This window comes from Microcebus murinus, chromosome 1 (genome assembly GCF_040939455.1).
Source record: "Microcebus murinus isolate Inina chromosome 1, M.murinus_Inina_mat1.0, whole genome shotgun sequence".
NCBI lineage: Eukaryota > Metazoa > Chordata > Mammalia > Primates > Cheirogaleidae > Microcebus > Microcebus murinus.
In genome coordinates this window covers 5,862,605-5,885,599 of record NC_134104.1, presented here as the reverse complement: position 1 = coordinate 5,885,599, position 22,995 = coordinate 5,862,605, and the positions used below count along the sequence as shown (strand labels likewise).

At 37.5% G+C, this 22,995-nt stretch overlaps 1 protein-coding gene and 1 non-coding gene across 3 annotated transcripts in view; one reads left to right on the top strand and one right to left on the bottom strand.

Annotated features, from left to right (window-relative positions):
* BRWD1 (bromodomain and WD repeat domain containing 1) overlaps positions 1 to 22,793 on the bottom strand; it is a 127,561-nt gene extending 104,768 nt beyond the window's left edge. For both annotated transcript variants that reach the window (XM_076000182.1, XM_076000184.1), the window contains exons 1-8: positions 22,622 to 22,793; positions 22,453 to 22,511; positions 22,294 to 22,323; positions 22,116 to 22,175; positions 13,019 to 13,169; positions 10,837 to 10,935; positions 10,322 to 10,482; positions 8,955 to 9,176 (exon numbers count right to left, since the gene is read on the bottom strand). In XM_076000182.1, coding sequence (XP_075856297.1) covers positions 8,955 to 9,176; positions 10,322 to 10,482; positions 10,837 to 10,935; positions 13,019 to 13,169; positions 22,116 to 22,175; positions 22,294 to 22,323; positions 22,453 to 22,511; positions 22,622 to 22,670 — 831 coding nt within the window. In that variant the 5' untranslated portion in view covers positions 22,671 to 22,793. The remainder of the gene's footprint in view (positions 1 to 8,954; positions 9,177 to 10,321; positions 10,483 to 10,836; positions 10,936 to 13,018; positions 13,170 to 22,115; positions 22,176 to 22,293; positions 22,324 to 22,452; positions 22,512 to 22,621) is intronic.
* On the top strand, positions 7,613 to 7,671 carry LOC142875381 (U7 small nuclear RNA). Its single transcript, XR_012922754.1, has one exon. It is a non-coding gene; the product is annotated as a U7 small nuclear RNA (small nuclear RNA).
* Positions 22,794 to 22,995: the final 202 nt, after the last annotated feature.

Genomic DNA, 22,995 nt, shown 5'->3' with positions numbered 1-22,995 from the left:
TAAAGCACATCACAGAGCCTTAACTATTAAAACTATCAAGAACAGGTACATTGACAGAATGACCAATGGAAAAAATCTAAAAATGGACCCTATTACAAGACTTAAGTAGGATAAAGACATTATCTCAAATCCGTTGGGGAGACAATGGATCACTGCATAAATGGTACTGCAACAACTATGCTTATGGGGGAAAGGTAAATCCATTCTTTAGGATAAATTCCAAATGGATCAATGATTTAAATATTTAAAAAACAAAACCATGAAAGTATTATAAAAAATATAAGAATTATATTGTAACTTCAGAACAGGGCTATAATTTCTACTTAATAAAGTGCCAAGTGTGCTAAACAAACAAAGTAGAGAAAGGAAGACTAATTAGGTTCACAGACATCCAGAAAGACTTAAAAGATGGATACAAAAATACAAGGGATACAAGAAAAACACACTAAGCAAAGGAATAATACGAGCTTAAGTTCAAAAGTCAGAGGAAAAATGGTATGTGACAGAAACAGAAAGACCAATATGAGGGAAGTTGTGGGAAAATGGGTTAAATGGGTAGAGAATCTAGATGTAATAACAGCAAGGGGTAACTGTACTTTTCAAGTAAACACCAAAAGCAGCCAAAGGTTTGTCTGACAGCAACATACAATACTGACTGAAAGAGAATAGGTAAGATGTAAGAAAGAGCAAAGATGAAATCAAATTAATCTAAAAAGCAAGAACCTTAACTGGATGGCAGTGCCTCCCTCTTCTCCCCAGAATGAGGAGGAAAGGCAATGACAAAGCAACAAAACTGACTGTTGAGACATTCAAGAAAAAGGAGCTTAGAAAACAAAGACTAATTCATAGTAGTGCCATTAACAGAAGGAAGAGTTATTATAGAAAAAAATGAAAGACTGTTTTTTTAAATGTTGAAAGTGATCGTTTACATCTAAATAGATATGTTCCAGAACATGGCCTAAACACTGGGTTTTGTATAATATCTCATCAGAAGTAACAAGAAAAAGAAATATATTGAAGTTATATTAATGACTGGATAGTCTTATTAATTAAAATTAAAACACCATGGTAAAATTTGTGAATATGCAGAGTACTTTAAGAATTCTAAATATAACTATCTACGAAAGAACATTTCTACATTAAGTCACCTGTGTCCAAATCAAATTCCCAGATATACAAGTAGTTGTATATTTTCATCCCACTTATATCTTTGTCTATTCCTGGGTCGATACCAGACTGTTTTCTTAATAGCTTTAAAGCATTTTAAAATACATAACACAGCTACACAATTTTTCTTATTTTTGCCATCTGTGCTTATTTTTCTCTTCTAAATAAGTTTGGTGGTTAGCTTAATTCCATTAAAACAAAACAACTGAGATATCAAATGTAAATACACTGATTCTATAGCATAATTAGGAAAGATTTTACATGTCTACAATATTGAATCTTCTGATTCAGGAATACAGTAAGCATTTTCACTTATGGTGACTATTCCCTACCCCGATCAAAATTTCAATCATTATTTTTAAGACCTTTCTCCATATATATTTTTCACATCGCCTGTTTATTCCTATATGTTTGAAGGATTTTGTTGTTATTGTGAATTGTATTTTTTCTGCCATTGTATTTATTAATTGGTTATTGATAGTGTATAGGAAACCTTTCTTTGGTTGTTTTAGCACATACGTGCTTTAGCCATTTTACTAAGCACTCAGCAGTTCTAACAGGCGTTCTGTTTTGATTTTTTTAAAGACTAGGTTACAGATGTGAGCCACCTCACCTGGCTACTCAAACAGGTTTTAATGGAATTCATTAGTGTAGCCTCTAAGTTTTCTTTTAAGAGATTTTTTTTTAGTACCCCAAAAGAATTATTTTTTAATTTATTCTTGTTTTGTTTTTGAGACACAGTCTCACTTTGTTGCCTGGACTAGAGTGAGTGTCACGGCGTCAGCCTAGCTCACAGCAACCTCAAACTCCTGGGCTCAAGCGATCCTTCTGCCTTAGCCTCCCAAGTAGCTGGGACTACAGGCATAAGCCACTGTGCCTGGCTCATTTTTTCTATATATATTAGTTGGCCAATTAATTTATTTCTATTTATAGTAGAGATGGGGTCTCACTCTTGCTCAGGCTGGTTTTGAACTCCTGACTCTCGGCCTCCCAGAGTGCTAGGATTACAGGCATAAGCTACCATGCCCTGCCTATTTTTTATTTTTGAGATGAGGTTGCACTCTATCACCCAAGCTGGAGTGCAGTATAATCATAGCAATCTTGAATGCCTGGACTTAAAGGATCCTCCAGCTTCAGCCTCCCAAGTAGCTAAGGCATGCACCACAAAGCCCAGTTAATTTTATTTTTGAAGAGATTGTGGGGCAGGATCTAGCTATGTTGCTCAGGCTGGTCTCGAACTCCTGGCCTCAAGCAATCCTCTTGCTTCAGCCTCCCAAACCACTGGGATTTTAGTAGTGAGCCATCACAATAGCCCAAAAGCCATTTTAACCTTTCAATGTTTCTGTGGTGCTGAGGAAGCACCACTTCCTGAAATATAGTATCACTGAAATACATCCAAGTTTTATTCCTATATGTTTGAAGGATTTTGTTGTTATTGTGAATTGTATTTTTTCTGCCATTGTATTTATTAATTGGTTGTTGATAGTGTATAGGAAACCTTTCTTTGGTTGTTTTAGCACATGCGTCCCCTCAAAGCCATTCATCAATGACTGTAATATACACTTTGAGATATTAAAAATAAGAGTCTATTATTTAATACAGATGGATTGACTGACTCCTGCATCAAGGACCTAGTAAGAACTATGATTTCTCAAAGTCCCCTTTGGCCTTATGATTTTGTGCTGCAATCTTACATGTCTACCTCCAAAGTCAAAATAGTTTTCTTAAGCTCTACACATTATGAATAACTAGTATTTAACACATGTTCAGGAGCTTAATGTCTACTATTACAAGTTGTTCAGTGGCAAAATAAAGAGTCTTTAATGTATGCTGATCCTCTATTTTGCCATTAAAGAATGTATCATTTGTTTCCTTTGGATATATACCCATTAATGGGACTGTTGGATCATATGTAGTTCTGTTTTTAATTTTCTGAAGAACTTCCATGCTGTTTTCCATGATGGCTGTACTCATCTACACTTCCACCAAGAGTATATAAGAGTTCCCCTTTCTCCACATCCTCAACAGCATTTGTTTATCTTTTACATAATAGCCATTCTAAAGTGAAGTGATATCTCACTGTGGTTTCATTTCCATTTCCCTGATGATTAGTGATGTTGAGCATATTTTCATGTATCTGTTGGACATTTGTACACCTTTTAAGAGTACCTGAGATTACATGTGTGAGCCACTGCACCGGGTTCTTGAATGTTTTCTTTTATACATGTCTATGCAGGTCTTTTGCCCATTTTTTAACTGTACTATTTGCTTCTTTTGCTATTTTCTTGTATGTATTCTGGATATTAACCCCTTGTCATACAGAGTTTACAAATACTTTCTTCCATTCTGTAGGCTCTCTCTCTTCACTCCTTTGCTGTGCAAAAACTTTTCAGCTTGATATAATCCCATTTGTCAATTTTTGCTTTTGTTACCTATGCTTTCTGGTATGTATCCAAAGGAAATAATAAAATCAGTATGTCAAAGAGAAGCACCACCATGTTTGCTGCGACACTATTCACAATAGCCAACCTTGTTAATGTTTACATGGTAGTTTTTTCCATCATTTACTTTTAATATCCTTTACCTTAAAATGATTTTTTAACTAAGTCTGAAACCATTTAATGCACTTACAAATAATGTAATTATTTGACATCTGATGATATCTTAGTATTGTCTTAGTACTATTCTCACTTGCTGCTTCCCTCTTCTTTTTTTTTTTTTTTGAGATAGAGTCTTGCTTTGTTGCCCAGGCTAGAGTGCCGTGGCATCAGCCTAGCTCAGAGCAACCTCAAACTCCTGGGCTCAAGCAATCCTACTGCCTCAGCCTCCCGAGTAGCTGGGACTGCAGGCATGTGCCACCATGCCCAGCTAATTTTTTCTATATATATTAGTTGGCCAATTAATTTGTTTCTATTTATAGTAGAGACGGGGTCTCACTCTTGCTCAGGCTGGTTTCGAACTCCTGACCTTGAGCAATGTTCCCGCCTCGGCCTCCCAGAGTGCTAGGATTACAGGCGTGAGCCACCATGCCCAGCCTGCTGCTTCCCTTTTCCTGCCACCTTTTTTACTTTATTAGTTTGTATTTCCCAACTCTATTAGCTTGGCAGTTATGCATTCATTCTCTTCCTATTCTTTTGGCTATTATTGTAAAGACTACAAAATGTATCTTTATCTTAAAGTCTAACATAAATCTGTATTTTCCACTTGTCAAACAATGCAAAGATGTAAGAATATTAAAGTTACCTCCTCCTGATATACATGCTATCGTTGTTTCTTAAATTCCATACATATTTTAAAATGTATAGTGTACTTACAAAACAGTCAATGTTTACTTCCATTTACTCATATATATACTTAAAAAAAAATTTTTTTTCATTCCTTCTTGCATCTCAGAGCTTCCACCTGGGATCACATTCCCTCTCTGCCTAAAGAATACCACTTACAATTCCTTTTAATGCTATTCCATGTCTAAGAAATATCTAAAAATGCATCTATTTTATGTTCATTCTTCAATATTTTCAATAGGTTCAGAATTTTGATTAGCAGTCATTTTCTTTTTTGAAACAGAGTCTTATTCTGTTACTCAAGCTGGCATGCAGTGGCATCATCATAGCTCACTGCAACCTCAAACTTCTGGGCTCAAGTGATCCTCCTGCCTCAGCTTTCCAAGTTGCTGGGACTACAAGTATATACCACAACATTCAGCTAATTTTTCTATTTTTTGTAGAGACAGGGTCTCACTCTTGCTCAGGCTGGTCTCAAACTCCTGGTCTCAAGCAATCCTCCTGCCTCAGCCTACCAGACTGCTAGGATTACAGGTGTGAGCCACTGCACCCAGACTGGCAATCATTTTCTATTAGCACTTTAAAATTATTACTCCTTTGGTAATCAACTTCCATTATGTCTATTAAGAAACTAGCAATCAGTCTTATTACATCTCTATTTTTCCCTCTGGCTGCCAAGATGTATTTGTTTTAAAAGTTTTTTTCTGATACTTTAATACTTGTAGTTTTCTGTGTATATGTTGCTTAGAGCTCTTTGTGCTTCTTGAATCTATGGCTTTATGTCTTCAGCACACCGTGCAAAATTCTTAGATATTAGAATACTTCAACTGTAATGTTTGCTTCATTCTCTTCTACTCTTCAGAAACTCTAATTACACACATGGTATATATTTTCAGCATATCCTAGCTTTCAAGCTCCTTTCTATATATTCCAATCACTTCTATCTGTGTTTCAATCTATTTATTTTCTTCTGACCTCATTCCAGTTCACTAATTCTCTCTTTAATTTCTTCAGTTGTGTCCACATGCTGTTAAAATCACTCACTGAATTCTTAAATTCAGTTATATATTTCAGTTTCAGGCTTTCCTTTTTACTAACTCTCAGTTCTCTGCTGAAATCAACTTTACTTCTTTTAATTAACTAAACTTATTAAGCACAGATATTTCCAAGATAATCTGGAACATCCATTGTCTGCACCCTCTATTTCTATCATCTGTTGTTTCTCCTGGTCACGTTTGTTTCCTTCTGTATATGTGAATGTCAATATATAGAGAAAAGTATAAAGAATTTGAGCCTGTAGATGTTATCTTCCTCTAACATAACTTCTGCTTCTAGCCTGCAACTAGATCAAGGGCACCAGCAATCGTAGATGTACCTGTTCCACAAGAATTAAGATGATTTGAAGCTCAGCTTCAGTTTCTGTGAAGGTAGATTTCTGGTTTACCCTTACTCTTAGGATAAAACTCTTCTGGTTCCTAATCTCAAAACAAGGGTACTTTTATCAAGACCTCTAACTTCCTAGAATAAGCTCTAAACTCCATTTTTATCCTCCCACAACCCCATGAATTTCTGCAAAGTGTTGCTAAGTATCTCCACCATCACCTCTGAAATTGGCAAATGCCTCCAAACAAAAGTTCCTCTTTTCTAGGCTTTCCTTATCTACCAGACCATGAAAACTCAATTCTTCATTCTACTGGTACCTTGGCTACTTATTCACCTTTGTCAACCTTTTCTAGCTGTTCTTAAAACGGAAAATTAGTCCAACCAACCTATGCATTATGTCTTTCATTCCTGAGGAATGTTCACTTGCTATTCTTGTAGATGGATAAAAGGTTCTACTGCTGGTTGTAACCTGGCTATGCTTTATTCCTAACATTTTCAGAATGTAAATTATATTAAGTGACATTTTATAATGGTATCCCTGAGAAAGGTACATATTAAAATACTAAGTGATTACTTATTAAGTGGTAATAACATTACCATGATCAATAGTAATATTGATTAATATTAAGTGGTAAGATTAGGAAGCCCTTTTTTATTTGATATTAACTATTATCAAATATTTCTATAAGCAATATTATTTATACCTTTTAAAAATTGAAAAAAACATGATCATAATTTAAAAATAGCTTCTATGTTCCAGTAACAACAGAGAAAAGTACATAAAAAAGATTAAGAACTAAAATCATGTATTTGTTTGACTTTGAACCTAAAACTACTAATAAGCAAAACTGAATCTTCTGATACTATAAAAATTAACTACCACCCAAGTATATTTTTCAGATATAATCAGTAGATCATAAATGCATGTGGGCCCCTACTACCAAAAGAATCATTTCAGGGAAGACGAGAACTCCACTTTCACACTAAAGAATCCCACAATGGATTTAAAACAGATATCCTCTCAAACTATCACAAATTTTCTTATTTGCTATTATTTTGTATAAGGTCATATCAAATTACAAAATGCTAAATGTGATATCTAGCTAGGATTTGAATTAATTTTCAAACTATGAAACCTTCCACAGAATGACATACTTAACTAAAAATAAATGGGAAAGTCAAAAAACTTGCTTAAACTTTCAAAATAAAACACTATCTCAATTATAACTTATCATATGAAAAATAACTATTCAATCTCTATTCTTTTACCAGAACAGTTGAGAAAAGTCACCTTTTATCATAAAACTTTGCATCAATCTAGAGACCACTAACATACAGCCTGGATAAATACGCACATGAAAATTGAACCAACACAATGGTTTTAACCAAATTTTAAATGGAGGCACCAACGTGCCTTAAAAAAGCCTTACAGGGCCAGGTGCGGTGGCTCACACCTGTAATCCTAGCACTTTGGGAAGCCAAGGCAAGAAGATCGCTCAAGGTCAGGAGTTCAAAACCAGCAAGAGTGAGACCCCATCTCTACTAAAAACAAAAAGAAATTAATTGGCCAACTAAAAATATATAGAAAAAAAAAATTAGCCGGGCACGGTGGCGCATGCCTATAGTCCCAGCTACCTGGGAGGTTGAGGCAGAAAGATTGCTTGAGCCCAGGAGCCTGAGGTTGCTGTGAGCTAGGCTTACAGCCATGGCACTCTAGCACAGGCAACAGAGTAAGACTCTGTCAACAACAACAACAACAACAACAACAAAAACCCTTACAGTGTTACAGCTCTTTTAGAATTTGTCTAGGTTTTCCAGTCCTTACTGGAAGACCCCCCACCACCACCAAAAAAAAAGCCTTACAAATCATCTAACAATTTACTTCAACCTGACAAAAATGTAATTTTCAAAAAATTACAGAATAGCACTATTTTCAGTACCTAGGGAACTAATAAACCTAAGCTGGTGATCATCATTGGGTACACAGACACCAGCAGACATGTCTCCTGAGGAAAGAACTTAGCCTAAATGTGATCAATTCTCTAGATCAGTGATCCTGAAAGCACAGTCCACAGAACAGCAGCACCTGAAAACCTGTTCTAAATGCAAACTCTCAGGCCCTACATCAGAGGTTTTGAATCAGAATCTTTGGGGGTGGTGCCTAACAATCTGTTTTAAGCAAGCCCTCCAAATGATTCTCATGCACATTAAAGAAAACTACTGCTCCAGATTCCAACAATCAACCTAATGGAAATAAAAAGGAACATGTCAAACTACTCTACAAGGATCCAACTGGCAACATCTGGGAAATCTCTGCAGATAACCTAGTTCCTTCAACAAAGAAACTACAAAATAATTTTTTTTGTAACTGCATAGGGCAATGAAATTTATGCTTTAAGTTGCTTTTAATCTATATCAGCCAACAAGTAAGGCGCAGGCTTTGTTTTGTTCCTAATTCAAACAAACTAAAATGCCATTTACAAGACAACTAGAAATTTGAACATCAACAAATAGTGTGATAACAGTGATGTAGTTGTTTTAAAAATGAATCCTTATCTCGTTTAGATATTCATACTGAAATATTTGCAGAAGAAATAAAATGAACTCTAAGATTTGCTTTAGGTACCAGAAGAGATGGTTAAAAAAGAATTGGCCATTGTTAGGGAGATAGGGGTTCATTATATTATTATGCCTACTCCACTTCTTGTGAAAATATTTTTTTTTAATATTTTGGTAAATTTAATCAACTTATCAAAATCCACAAGGTTTTCCTTTTTTTTTTTTTTTGGCCACTGCCACCCTCTCCCCTCTCAGAATCCACAAGTTTTAAAGTTGAACAATATTAATAATTAATCTATCACCAGTTTATAATTGAGACCCAGTTCAACCATAAACCTCAAAGAATAAACCTTCATATAAAGCTTTACTGCATTAAATATTTATTACATAACCCTTCCATGATATGTAGAAATATGATTGATTCTATTTTTTCCTGATTACCTAAACTTAAAATAGATCATATATAATTACTAAGCACCTTACTATTTCTCAATTCCAAAGAGAAAGTTTTAAATGAATAGGCAATAATACATAAATGCGCCCACTAAGGTAGAAGTTTACCTGTAAAGATGTGATTGATCCCGTGTGTCCTTGGAGCACAGCAACTGGGGCACAAGTTCTCAAGCACCACACTCTAATGATTTTATCACAGCTACCTGCAGCAATCATCGTATTCTCATAGTTTACTGCCATGTCTGAAATTTCTGCAGAATGACCTCTTAATGTAGATAATAGGCGGCCATTATGTGTTGACCAAATCTTTACCAAACAGTCATCTGAACCCTAAGAAAAAATACACCCCAAATTTAAATGTTAGTATAGCAAGTCTTTTTTTTAAATTTTTTTTAATATTATAATTTTACTTTTTTTTCCCTTTCAAACTTTAGTACAATAGCAAGTCTTTTAAATCACTTAAACAATACCTTTACATGCCAAACTCTTTCCAATTACTCTATAATTGTACAGTAAATCATGAATCTTATAGCCAGAACACTTACAGAATAACAGTATTTTTCTTCAAAGCAAACCTATATAAAGATACTGTCAAGTTATCATTACTAAGGCTCAGACCACACTGTAAATACTATTTTCCCCAAAATTCTCTATCAAGTAATAAGTCCAACTAAAAAGCTCATGGCTTGCCCATATCAATTAATGATACTTAAATGTTAGTTTAGTTCATATCAAGCTAAATAATTTGATGAGTGTTGGCAAAGATCTAAATTTCACAGGCTGAGAAAAAGACTAAGTGGCAATCCTAAAAACAAGGAGAAAATGGTGGGAAAAGCACCCTCGTTTTAAATAACCCAGCCACAGAGTCTCAGCCAGCACGCACTCATTCAATATTTGAATATCATCTGAATCTCACAACTGCAAAATGAAAATTAAACTTCTCACCCAATGTTTTTCCTTAAAACATTAAAATGGTAAATTAAATTACAAGTATTTTCATATAGTTTTATAATAATTACTTATACACTAAAAGGTTATTTTACAATGAATCCATCTGCCTGAATCAGTGATTAATCAGTATGATATGAATCACCTGTAGAGATTTGAGTTTATAAAGGTTTTTTATTTTGGGGGGGGTTGTAGTTAATACACAGACTTTAATTATAAAATAATCTAATTCAGTAAGTCTAGAATGTGCTACAGAGGAAATAATAGGTATGTATATTTTTAAGCAGCCTTAAGAACCACTACATAAGTCAATGTCTCTCAAAATAGCACACACTCCTCTATTTACAGCTGAACCACCTGGAATATACTAAAAATACAAATTCATGGGTACAACACCAGATCTACTGAGTCAAAATCCCTGAGAATGGGAAACAGAACCTCCATGTTTTTGAAGATTTCCTAGATGATTCTAAAGCACACTAAAGTGCTCCAGATGACATCAAATTGAGTTTAAAATGTTAACTCACTGTAAAGATTCTATGTCCTGTCCTATCAAATGCTACACAGTAAACAGCAGATAGATGTCCGAGAATCCTTCTGTGCATTTTTATATGCTGATACATAGTTCCTGGAAATGCTGTGCTAAAAGTGGAACACCCTGTGAGTTGCTTTCCTCGATGTATCTCCACTAGGAAATAAAAACAATGAAAATGGTTAAGGGGAAGCCAATATGTAAAAAGCTAAGAAACACTCCAAAACAATTTCTAGAGGATCACAAAAATCTATGTTCAAGAAACCCTAAGGACACAAGTTTCTTCTCACATCTCTTCTTCTATATTTGCTAATACTGACTTCTTACCACAATAAGAATGTTTTTTAATTTTACTTTTAGTAATTATTTTTAAAATTTTGAAATTTGATACTTATTTACTAAACACCAACACTACCAGTATTTCCTTTTAAATTTTGATACAGCATCTATAAAGTTTGTCAAAAACTTAAAAGAATGGTTTTGGGTATCTCAAAGGCCAACCTCACTTACCAAGATTTGGTGGGGAACCATAATTCACTGGCATTTCAGGAGGTCTTCCTCTATGAAGAGCAGCAAAGGCAGAGCCCTTCCAAACTGTGTGCCTGCAGTCTTTAAAATGAATTTTAGATACACATAAAATCTTGAAAGTTAACCCCAAGAAAGATTTTATAGAATACTTACGTATATTGTAATAAACTGTTTATTCAAAGTTTTACCAACTAATATACTTTAACAGAAAAGCCCTGGAGGTTTATTAGACTATTTCCGAAGGAAAAAAATTTTAAGACATCTCAAATACAGCAGCAACAACAACTAACATTTGTGTAGCACTTTACAATTCACAAAGTGCTTTCAACATACATTATTCTCATTAAATCCTCACAACAACCCTGTGAGGTAGGTATTTTTGCCAATTTACAAGTGAGGTAACTGAGGCTCAAAGATTCCTGGACCTTTAAAGAGATCCACAGCAAATGACTGGTAAAGATGTACTATAATATCAGATCTTTTAACTCAAGTCCCATTTAATGCCAAATGAGTCTTTATTTTTCAATGTAGAATATACCATACAATGTTAAAGATAAAAGGTCTCACAACTGATCCAATTTTTCAAAAATGGAAACTTTTATAAGGAAAAATTTAATTTGATTTATATTAAAATTACTGACAAATAATTTAACTTGTTTGGTTTTAAAATTAATTTGACCAATACTGCCCTGACTTTAGTTCCCTTAGGAAGTATTGACAAATTAAAATCAAATAACTTTCCCTTTGTTTTAGGATCAGAGATAATCCTTTATCGAAAAGCACATATGTAGGATCTGTGTAGGAAGTAGGACACTACTTCTAAAGTCCCATCCCCTCCTTGACCTACCCAGCAAATGCACTAAGAAAAACTGTCTGCCCTCCTCTATAGGAGGTATCAGCAGAACACAGGCTATGGGCAGTCATGCTGTGCTAGAAATTAGCTTCTTCATAACTGAAAGAGAAGGGAGGGAAGGCATCATACTAAACCTCTACTGAGCCTCGGGTGCCCCAAACTAACAGGCATATTGCGTTTTACATGAATGGATTCATTACCACTATCATGACCAAAGAACAGTTACAAGGCATCCTATCATCTTGTGGCACTAGTACAAAACAAAGAGAGAAATATGGCCCCTACCCTAGAGCAGCTTGCTGAAATCTCTTCTAAGGTCTGCCAGTTCTAAAGCAGTGCTCATCACAAAACGACACTGAGCTTGACACAAGAAAACAAGAGAAAACAGCCTACCCAAGTAACTACTATACAACCACCTAAAATAGAATTACAAAATGAATAGGACACAGAAGAAGGAAGAATATAAATAGTTTCCTGATTAGAGCCAGTGTGGCATGGCTGTAGAGCACTAAGAAACAACTAAAGCTGACAAACCAGTCTGGCATGGACCAAAAGGGAGAGTTGTTCTTTCTCAATTAAGCTTTATACTGGTGGTGCATCTGAGAGGTAGCATCACATCAGCAATAGCTCATAACAAAAAGTAATCATGGGATGAACTTGACGTATGCTCAGGATCAGAAAAACCAACAATCTTGCCCATTAGCAGTTTAGCCACAAGTATACATAGATCATATCACATACATATACTTAGTCTAAGTCATTTATACCAAGCTAACAGAAAATAGCAATTCCAAACATTTTGCTAGCACATAACTTTGCAAAAAAAAATTAAATTACTGAATAAAAGTACCATGCAATTTTACATTTTGGTGCTTGTTTTCAAGCTGCTACCAAATTTAGAAAATCACTTCCCTTTATAACAAAGGGCTTTCAGAATCTAAAATCAAATTAAATACTTCTAGCATTTAAAGAGTTTATTAGACACATACAATTACATTCAATGAAGTTTGAGTGAGCTACAAAATGGAAAATTAGGAACTCACATTGATAAAACCTCAAACACATCTCAGAATAAATTCAAGCTTTTTAGCTTAACATCTATATCTTTATCAATTTTTTAAATGCAGAAGGACCCATTAAACACTTATGTAATAAAATTCAATGTTCTATGCTAAATGAAGAGAATTTTATAGTCCACAGCATGATTATAGTTACATATCACCTTTCTTCCACAATGCTTACATTACTTCACAAGTATAATAATTATTAAGCTATTAATACAAAGCAGAACACTTCTTCAAATTAAGGTACCTTTTGCTGTACGTAGCAAAGACTGCCTTCCTGCACCAAGTAAAGAAGTAACTCTTGAAATACTGGGTGGAATTTCTTTATCCAACATAGGACCGATGCGCTGGCAGATTTGCAACAGATGATCAGGAGCCACATGCTTATTGGACAATACCTAGTTGGAGAGCAAGTTTTAATAACAACACTGTTTACAATAACATCAAAAAAATTCAATACTTAGGGATAAATCTGACAAAACATGGCATACACACTGAAAACTATAAAAGACGCTAACAAATTTCAAAAGACTTAAAAATAACAGTAAGTTGATCTATAGATTCAAAACCATACCAATTCAACCTCCAGCAGGAATTTTTGTAGAAATTGATAATTTTATTCTAAAATTTATATGCAAATGAACCAGAAAAGCCAAAGCAGCTTTCAAAAAGAATAAAGTTGCAAGGCTAACAGTATCTGATTTCAAGAACTGTTATGAAGCTATAGTTCACTTGGTAACTGGGCTGTAAAAAACTTAAAGCCATTGCAATAAAAACAGCATGTCAAATTCAGATGCTGCCCTCAAAAAAAAAAAATAAATAAAAGAATTAAAAAAAAAAAAAAAGAAATTAAAAAAAAAAAACAAAAAACAGCATGGTACTGGTATAAAGACAAAGAAATCAATGAAACAAAGTGTCCAGAAACAGACCTACACATACACAAGACAACTGATTTTTGACAAAGCTGAAAAGGCAGTTCAGTGAAGAAAAGATAGTCTTTTCAACCAATGGTTCTGGATCAACTGGATATCCAAATATAAAAAAAATAAATTTTGACCCATACCTCCCACCATAAACAAAAATTATCTCAAGATGAGTCACACATAACCTGAAACCATAAAACTCCTTAAAATTGGAGAAAATCTTTATAACCTAGGGTTAGGGAAAAATTTCTAATATGAATTCAAAAGCACAATCCACAAAAGAACTGATAAACTGGACTTCATCAAAACTAAAAACTTCTGTTTTTCAAAAAGCACTGTTAAGCCAAAATAAACAACAAAAAAAAAAAACTGAAAAAAAAAAAAAAGCACTGTTAAGAGAATTAAAAGACAGCTTCAGACTGTGAGAAAATATTTGCAAAACATGTATGTGATGAAGGACTTATATTCAGATTATGTAAGAACTCTCAAAACTCAGTAATTTTTTCTAATTTTTTAAATGGACACAAGATTTGAACACTTCAAAGAAGATAATACAGATGGTTAAAAAAAAATGAAAAGATCAAGATTAGTAGTTAGTGAAATACTAATTAAAACTGTAATGAGATACCATTATACACCTATTAGAAAGGATAAAACTTAAAAAACTGATCAGACCAAGGTTGGAAGAATTTGGAGAAACTGATGATGGGAATGCAAAACAGTACCACCACTTTGGAAAACAGGTCAGTTTCTTAAAAAATTACCCATATACCTTCCATATAATTCAGCTATTCAATTCCTAGGTATTTATCCATGAAAAATTATACCACATGTCCATATAAAGGTTTGTACATGAACATTCTTAGCAACTTTCTTTTCAAAATAGCCCGAAAGTGAATAGAACCCAAATGTCCATTAACGGGTTAATGACATTACAGTACATCTATACAATGGAATACTACTCAGCAATAAAGAAATGAACTATTGATAACATGCAACAACACAAATGTATCTTAAACTATTATGCTAAAAGAAGGCAGAAAAAGAGAATACACTATATGGTTTCACCTATATTAAACTCTAGAAAATGCAAACTAACATAGTCACAGAGAGCAGGTAAGAGGTTGAGGGGGTTTATGCGGAAAAGCAGAAGGAATTACAAAACGGCAAAAGGAAACTTTTGGGGGAGTGACACACATGTTCACTATCTTCATTGTGCTGATGGGTTCACAGGTATAAGATGTCAACATTTATCAACACTTTAAATATGTACATATTATTGTACTCCAATTATAACTCAACAAACCACAAAAATGCAACAGGTACTCTGTGAATATGCTCAACATTACCTGATGTGTTTATCTGCTATAAACTTTAATGCTGCAAATCCAGGACACTTCAAACATAATGTTACCAGCATTTGCGGAATGACAAACATCACTGTGCAGGACTACCTAGCACATTCAGGTCATACAGTAACTGCTATGGTCTGAGTTTTTGATCCCTCCAAATTTCATATTGAAATATAATCCCCAGTGTTGACGGTGGAGCCTAATGAGAGGTGTTGTACCATAGAGATTGATCCCTCATGAATGGCCTGGTGCAATCCTCACCATAATGAGTTCCTGTGCTCTATTAGCTCCCACAAGAGCTGGTTGTTAAAAAAGAACCACACCACACACCCTGTCTCTTACTACTTTTCTCCAGACATGATCTCTGCACATGCTGGCTCTGCTTTGCGTTCCGCCATGAGTGGAAGCAGCCTGAAGCCCTCACCAAAATCAGGTACTGGTGCCATGCTTCTTATACAATCTTACAGAACCCTGAGCCAAATAAACCTCTTTTCTTATAAAGTACCCTGCTTCAAGTATTCCTTTATAGCAACACAAATGTATCTTCTGAACCTGTTTAGTAAAAAAGAAAAAAAAATGTATGTGTATATATATATATATATATATATATATATATATATATATATATATATGGCAACACAAACTAAGCCAGTATCCCTGGCTCCCATCTAATGCCAGCGGTACTCCTCCCAAGGCACTGTGGTAACAACAATGCCCCACGTTTTCAAACTCCCTAAGAAACACTGCTCCAAAGAAACTCTGAAACATAATCACAGACCTCACTTTGTGCTCTTAATAATGAATCCAAATGTAAAATAAGACTAGATCCAATATAAAAATTTTGTTCATAAATTCTGGTGACAGAAGAAGGCTAGATAAAATACCTTCAACTTTCCAATCTGACTTAAGTTTCCCACCTCTGGCAGACATTCCAACTCAAAAGATAAATCAAAACTGAGGACAATTGGGCCCAGTGGTGCATGCCTGTAGTCCTAGCTACTTTGGAAGCTGAGGAAGAAGGATCACTTGAGTCCAGGAGTTTGAGTGTAGCCCAGGCAATACAGCAAGATTCCGTCTCTAAAAAATCCTTAAAATAGTCCTCAAAAATCAAAAATTTCTTAATATTTTGGGGTTTTGTCTTTCGTTTTTGTTTTTTTTTTTAGATAGGGTCTTGCTTTGTCACTGGGGCTAGAGTACACTGGCATCATCATAGCTCACTGCAACCTCAAACTCCTGGGCTAATGTTTCTATATTTTGTAGAAACCAGGTCTTGCTATTGTTCAGGCTACTCTAGAACTTCTGGGCTCAAGCGATCCTCCTGCCTCAGCCTCTCAAAGTGCTAGGATTACAGGCAGGAACCACCACAGCCAAACCAAATTTCTTAATATTAAATAGTACTGTGTGCTTTAAAGCATCAATATGTAAAAGTCTAAAACTTTTTGTAGATTATCAGCTCAGCACAGTCAGTACTAGAAGGGAAAGGGAGATGGGAGAAACCAGGAAAATTCCAACATAAAAAGAAAAATCATTAACACCTAAGAATTTGTCAGCAATACAAATCTGAAAGCAAAAACCATCACTAAATTAATTACACTAATTGACCTAAACAATTTATTTGAAACATTTAAATATTTAAATAAAATAAATTATAGAAATGGCAAGATAGCTTCAATAAGGAGAAAATCACTTTTCTGTAACCTAACAGATTTCATTAAGACTTCTACTATTCAGGTGGATGAAGAACTTCCAGTTAATATAATTAAGTTCTGAGGTTATACAACAAGGGTATCTGGCAACAGAGACTTGTTTTTGAAGATCAGATATTAAAATGTTTTGATGAAAAGAACTTCTCTAGATAGAAATTACAGATCCCTAGAGGAAATAAATCAGCTACCTTTAGGATGAAAATTCAGTCTTCAGTCTCACTGTGAAAATTAAATAGTAATAGGATTAACTGCACGTGGGGAACAAAGTTATAAAAGAGGTTTTTGTTTTAAATGGGTAAATAAGTAGCCTTACTATTTTTAAAAAAAGGCTCAATCTAAGAATTCAAGTAATATTTCTGGCAATGCACCCAAGTTCCAAGTCTTGGCCCATAATCTTCTATCATAACTTGGTTCCTTAATCCTGTAGAGTACTGAAGATGGTAATACTGTTCCTTCCCTTGGTTTGGGGAGTTAATTCACAACCCAAGGCAGCTGACAAATAAGCAAAAATAAAGAAAGTATGAGTAACACTCACACAGTTATATTTACTCTGATACAGTAACAAGTTTTGTAATTACTGAGCTTTTATGTTTGATAGAGTATAAAAATTACAAAAAAAATTGAAATAAGTCCTTAGATCATGTTTAGATTTGTCTAAGTTTACCCTGTTAAAGTGATTAAAATAACATACTTGTAAATGTAATTATAAAATGCCAATGGAAATTTGATTACATGGTATTACATATGTTAAGATTAAATTTTCCACTCTGGGAGGCCGAGGCGGGCGGATTGATCGAGGTCAGGAGTTCGAAACCAGCCTGAGCAAGAGCGAGACCCCTACTAAAAAATATAAAGAAATTAACTGGACAACTAAAAATATATATAAAAAATTAGCTGGGCATGGTAGCACATGCCTGTAGTCCCAGCTACTCGGGAGGCTGAGGTACCAAGATTGCTTGAGCCCAGGAGTTTGAGGTTGCTATGAGCTAGGCTGACCCCAGGGCACTCACTCTAGCCTGGGCAACAAAGTGAGACTCTATCTCAAAAAAAAAAAAAAAAAGATTAAGTTTTCAATTATTAAACATTAATCAAACAATAATACCAAATATGCTTGTTTCTATAAACATTACTAGATTTATAAATAAGACTTATAATTTAAAGTTTAAGAAAACTACTTATAACTCTAATTAGAAAGCCAAATGCTGACTTCAATATAAACATTTAAACAACATTTGTGTGAGGCTATTCCTCACACAAAAGGCCTACTGAAACAAAACTTAATGACAATGAGTTCCCTAATGATATACTACAATATAAGATCTTCTGATTTTTTTCCCCTGGTTAACAAAGACCCTGGCCTACAAAAAGGTTATCACATCATTTACCTTTTTTTTTTTTTTTTTTTGAGACCAGAGTCTCACTCGTCACCGTGGTAGAGTACAGACATCATCATAGCTCACTGCAACCTCAAACTCCTGGGATCAAACGATCCTCCTGCCTCAGGCTCCTGGCTAATTTTTCTGTTTCTCCTAGGGACAAGTCTTGGGTCTCGTTCTTGCTCAGGCTGGTCTCAAACTCCAGAGCTCAAACAATTCTCCAGCCTCAGCTTCCTGGAATGCTAGGATTACAAGTGGGAGCCACAACGCCCAGCCTAACTATTGTCTCTTAATCTCTTTCCCCTTTTAAATAAGCCCCTCCTTTATAAACCTAGTCCTTCCTAATCTCATGCCTAATTCTGTAGTTCTATTTCCTTCATCCTTTTTCTTCCCAATCTATGTACATGAAGATTACAAGTAAATTCTATGGATTCAAAGGCCCACTATTGCAGGGTTAGGTATTAAGATATAACTAGTCTCAATACTTCTAAGAAACCAAAGTACCAAAGATACTTTTGGCCCCAAATACATTGGAATAAGAGCACAATCACAAGTCTAAGATAAATTGTAGCTTTGTAAATGCCAACATTACAATCACCTGAAAAGCTTTTTAAAAATACTGATGTCAGTCCTACCACAAAGATTCTGATTTAACTGGTTTGGGGCATGCTTCAGACATCCAGATTTTATAAGGTTCCCCAGATTATTCTAATCTAGGGATGAGCATCACTAAGAAGAATAAATTAACAAGAGGAAACAGACAAATCCAGAATGTGAAAAATTCTACAGGACAAATGACTCAGTCTTCAGTAAATCAATGGTACAGAAACAAAACAACTATTCAAGATAAAAAGAGATTTAAGATATAATCTATTCAATGCATGGACCTTGTTCTAAAGATCAACTCACACTAAATGTAAATGCAAGGAACAAAAAGCAAATATGAATAGGGATTCTGTGATACTAGAACTTGGTAGAAGCAGCAGTCATTTTTTAGAGCTGCACGCTGAATATGTTAGTGATGAAATGCAATGTCTAAAATTTACATTAAAATATTCCAGTACATTAACCAGTAAAATAAATGGCTATCTGGAATTTCTTAAAAACAATGAGGGAAGAGGACGAATGCAACATTCTTTGATAATTACTGAGGAAGGAGGCTGGAAAATGGGTACCCGGCGGGTAGATCATTATGCTATTATTCTGCTTGAAGATTTCCATTGATAGTTTTTTAAAATAAGAAAAAAATTATATACCTCAAATACAAATCAAAGTAAATATAGCAAATTCATAACATATTCAAAATGCAAATTTGTTCATAGTATATAGGGATTCATTATATTGCGTTCCCTTGTGTACATTTGGAATACTTACTAATATTAAAGAAAAAGGCGGGGTGTCGGTGGCTTATGCCAGTAATCCCAGCACTCTGGGAGGCCAAGGAGGGAGGATGGCTCAAGGTCAGGAGTTCGAAACCAGCCTAAGCAAGAGCGAGACCCTGTCTCTACTAAAAATAGGAAGAAATTAATTGTCCAACTAAAAATCTGTAGAAAAAATTAGCCAGGCATGGTGGCACATGCCTGTAGTCCCAGCTACTCAGGAGGCTGAGGCAGAAAGATTGCTTAAGCCCAGGAGTGTGAGGTTGCTGTGAGCTAGGCTGATGCCAAGGCACTCTAGCCTGGGCAACAGAGTGAGACTCTGTCTCAAAAAAGAAAATATGTATATATATTAAAGAAAAAAGATGACTTTGGAGGTCTAGAAGCTACAGATATACCCTTAACAAAAGAATTATCCTCTACACAGGCTTATTGTCAACCGTTGAGTGCTGGGCTAGAAAGAAGAGGAAGGTAAGGTAGGAAGAAGATACCCATCAGACAGAACAAATCAGGCAAAGAGAGATGATATATCACAGCCAAATCAAAGTCACATGTCAAACAAGTCAAGTGATTTCAAACAAGAGTATTTTTTTTTTTTTTTTTGAGACAGAGTCTCGCTTTCTTGCCTAGGCTAGAGTGAGTGCCATGGCGTCAGCCTAGCTCACAGCAACCTCAAACTCCTGGGCTCAAGCAATCCTCCTGCCTCAGCCTCCCGAGTAGCTGGGACTACAGGCACGAGCCACCATGCCCGGCTGATTTTTATATTATATATATTAGTTAGCCAATTAGTTCCCTTCTATTTTTATGGTAGAGACGGGGTCTCGCTCAGGCTGGTTTTGAACTCCTGACCTTGAGCAATCCGCCCGCCTCGGCCTCCCAGAGTGCTAGGATTACAGGCGTGAGCCACCGCGCCTGGCCAAACAAGAGTATTTTTAAGTAGAGATTTAAGCAATTCTCCTAACAAAAACAGGCCAGGGCGGTGGCTCACATCTGTAATCCTAGAACTCTGGGATGCCTTAGAACCTTGAGAGGCTGAGATGGGAGGATCATGTGAGGCCAGGAGTCTGAGTTTACACTGAACTATGATCACAAAACTACATTCTAGCTGGGGCAAGAGTGAGACCCTGTCTCCAAAACAAAAAAAACAAAAAAAAAAAAATGTCAAAATACCCCATTCAAGAAAACAAACTCTGACTTCATCAAAATTTTCAGAATTCACTGGTCTGAAAATACTTACTTTATTCTTAGAGACAGGGTATCGCTCTGTCACCCAGTCACCACAGGCTAGAACTCCTGGGCTTAGCCTTAAGCCTCCAGCGTTGCCTTCCAAGTAGCTGTGACTACAGGTACACACCACTACACTTGGCCAGTTTTCCTATTTTTGTAGCAAAGGAATCTCCCCCCTACGTTCCCCAGGCTGATCTCCAACTCCTGGCCTCAAGCAATACTTCTAACTTTGCCTCCCAGAGTCCTGGGATTACAAGCGTGACCCACCACGTCTGGCCAGAAAATAATCACTCTGAATTGTTTACTTCAAACTCCAATAGGGTAAATATTAAGACTCCTTATTATTTTCACTAGGCTTTAAGTGTTAACACTTAACTGTTGATATAGATGACAAGTTCCTTGGTTTACACTTTTTAAAGAATGGTAATAATATTCTACCATCTTCTGTCTACAAGTCTTAGAACCTTGGCATGACATCACTCAGAAGCTTTTCTTTTCCAGCTGTTTTCCTTATACAAGATGCTGAATATGGCCTGGCAACTAAAGAAAATCTTTGTCCTGATAAGCAAACTGGTGAAAACATTTTCCTGTACAATGTTTTATTCCAGTAAAGACAAATGAATCCTTACAACTTACATAACTGTGGATATAACCGAATTATATATTGTGAGAGCAACTAAACAGGTTCACAAAGAGAAGTGAAATCCATGTTAATAGTGCCCAAAAAACCAGACCTGCCTATTTAAAGCCTGTATTAAGTTATATACACCAAGACAAAACTCTTCAAAATAAATCAACTTTCTAAGGCAAATTTTCGACAAATGTTGTGCTGCACAGAGCAGCAAAAGCATTCGAATGGCATAATCACAAAGCAGCAAGATTTTCATTATGTAGCTGAGGAAAAACGGGAAAAAATAAAGGCTGAACACGCAGGAACATTTCTCCACCTTCAGAGACCAATGGTTCTATTCCTAGGGAACAAGTGGCGAAAGAACGGGGCGGGGCAGAAGAGAAGCGACCAATCAGAGCTCGGGTTACACAGCTGGCCGTGGGGAAAGAGGCGATGAGACCGCCTCGCGGAATGGCCGGCCGCCGCTCCCCACACACCCCATAGGCGGCCGCACCTGGAGACCCACCCCCGCCGGGGGACCTCCGCGCGCGGCGCCCCCACCCCGCCCCGCGCCGCCCCGCGCAGGCTGTTTCCTGCCAAAACAAACCCGGTCACCTCAAAAACAAAACAAACCCTCCAGGGGGGGAGGCCGCCCCCGGGCGCGGCTCCCGCCCTCCGGCGGCCGGGCCGGCGTCCCCGCGCGGGGTCGGGGTCGGGGTCGGGGCCGGGGGCGGGCGCACGGGGACGCGGGCAGGAAACGTGTCCAATGCTCACCAATTCCTCGTAGCTCCTGTTGTGCTCGTTGCCCTCCCAGTCCAGCCTCTTCGGCAACAGCTGGAAAGACACGAAAGGCACACGAGTGACCACCGCTGCGGCGCGGGGGTGGGGGCGCGGGCTTGCATCCCTCGGGGCAAGGTCGGGGGGACGCGGGGGAGGGCGCGCGGGGACAGACCTGGTACTGCTCCAGCTCCTGCACCAGCACCTGCAGCCGAGAGACGCGCGGTCAGCGGAGGGTCGGGCTCGGGGCGCGCCCGCTGCGTCCCCGCCCTCCGCCCCGGACCCCCGGCGGGGGGAAGCGAGGCCGCCGCGGCCGCCCCGGGCCCGCACTCACCTGGGCCGCTCTCCGACACGGGCCCGCCGATAGGTACCGGGCGATGAGGAAGTACAGCTCTGCGGGAAGACGGGGAGAGTCGGGTCAAGACCGGGTGCGGAGGGGACGGGCCGAGGCGCCGGCGACCCCGGGGACGCCGGGGTGGGGGTGGCGCGGCCGCGCGTCTTACCCGACTCGATGAGGGGCACCGGGCGTCGGGCGGACGAGGGCTCCGCCATGGCTGGGGGCGGGAGCTGGGAGCGGGCGAGCGAAGCGTGTAGGCCGCGCCGAGGCCTGACCGGGCCGGCGTCCCCTCTCCTCAGGCGCGCGCCGCCGCCGCCATGCCGTGCGCGCCGCCAGGTCCCGACGCCTCCGCGGGGAGGAAGTAGTCCTTCCGCGGGAGAGAGAAAGTAATCCCTCCGCGGAGGGGCGTGGGGGCAAGACGCCCAGCGCAACGCGAGGCCCGACGGTCGCACCCCGTTCAGGAAAGCGAGCTCCTGCCGCCTCTCCTCTGTCTAAGGGCGCGGAATGTGGCGGCGGGGCAAAGGCCTGGGCCCGGGGCTG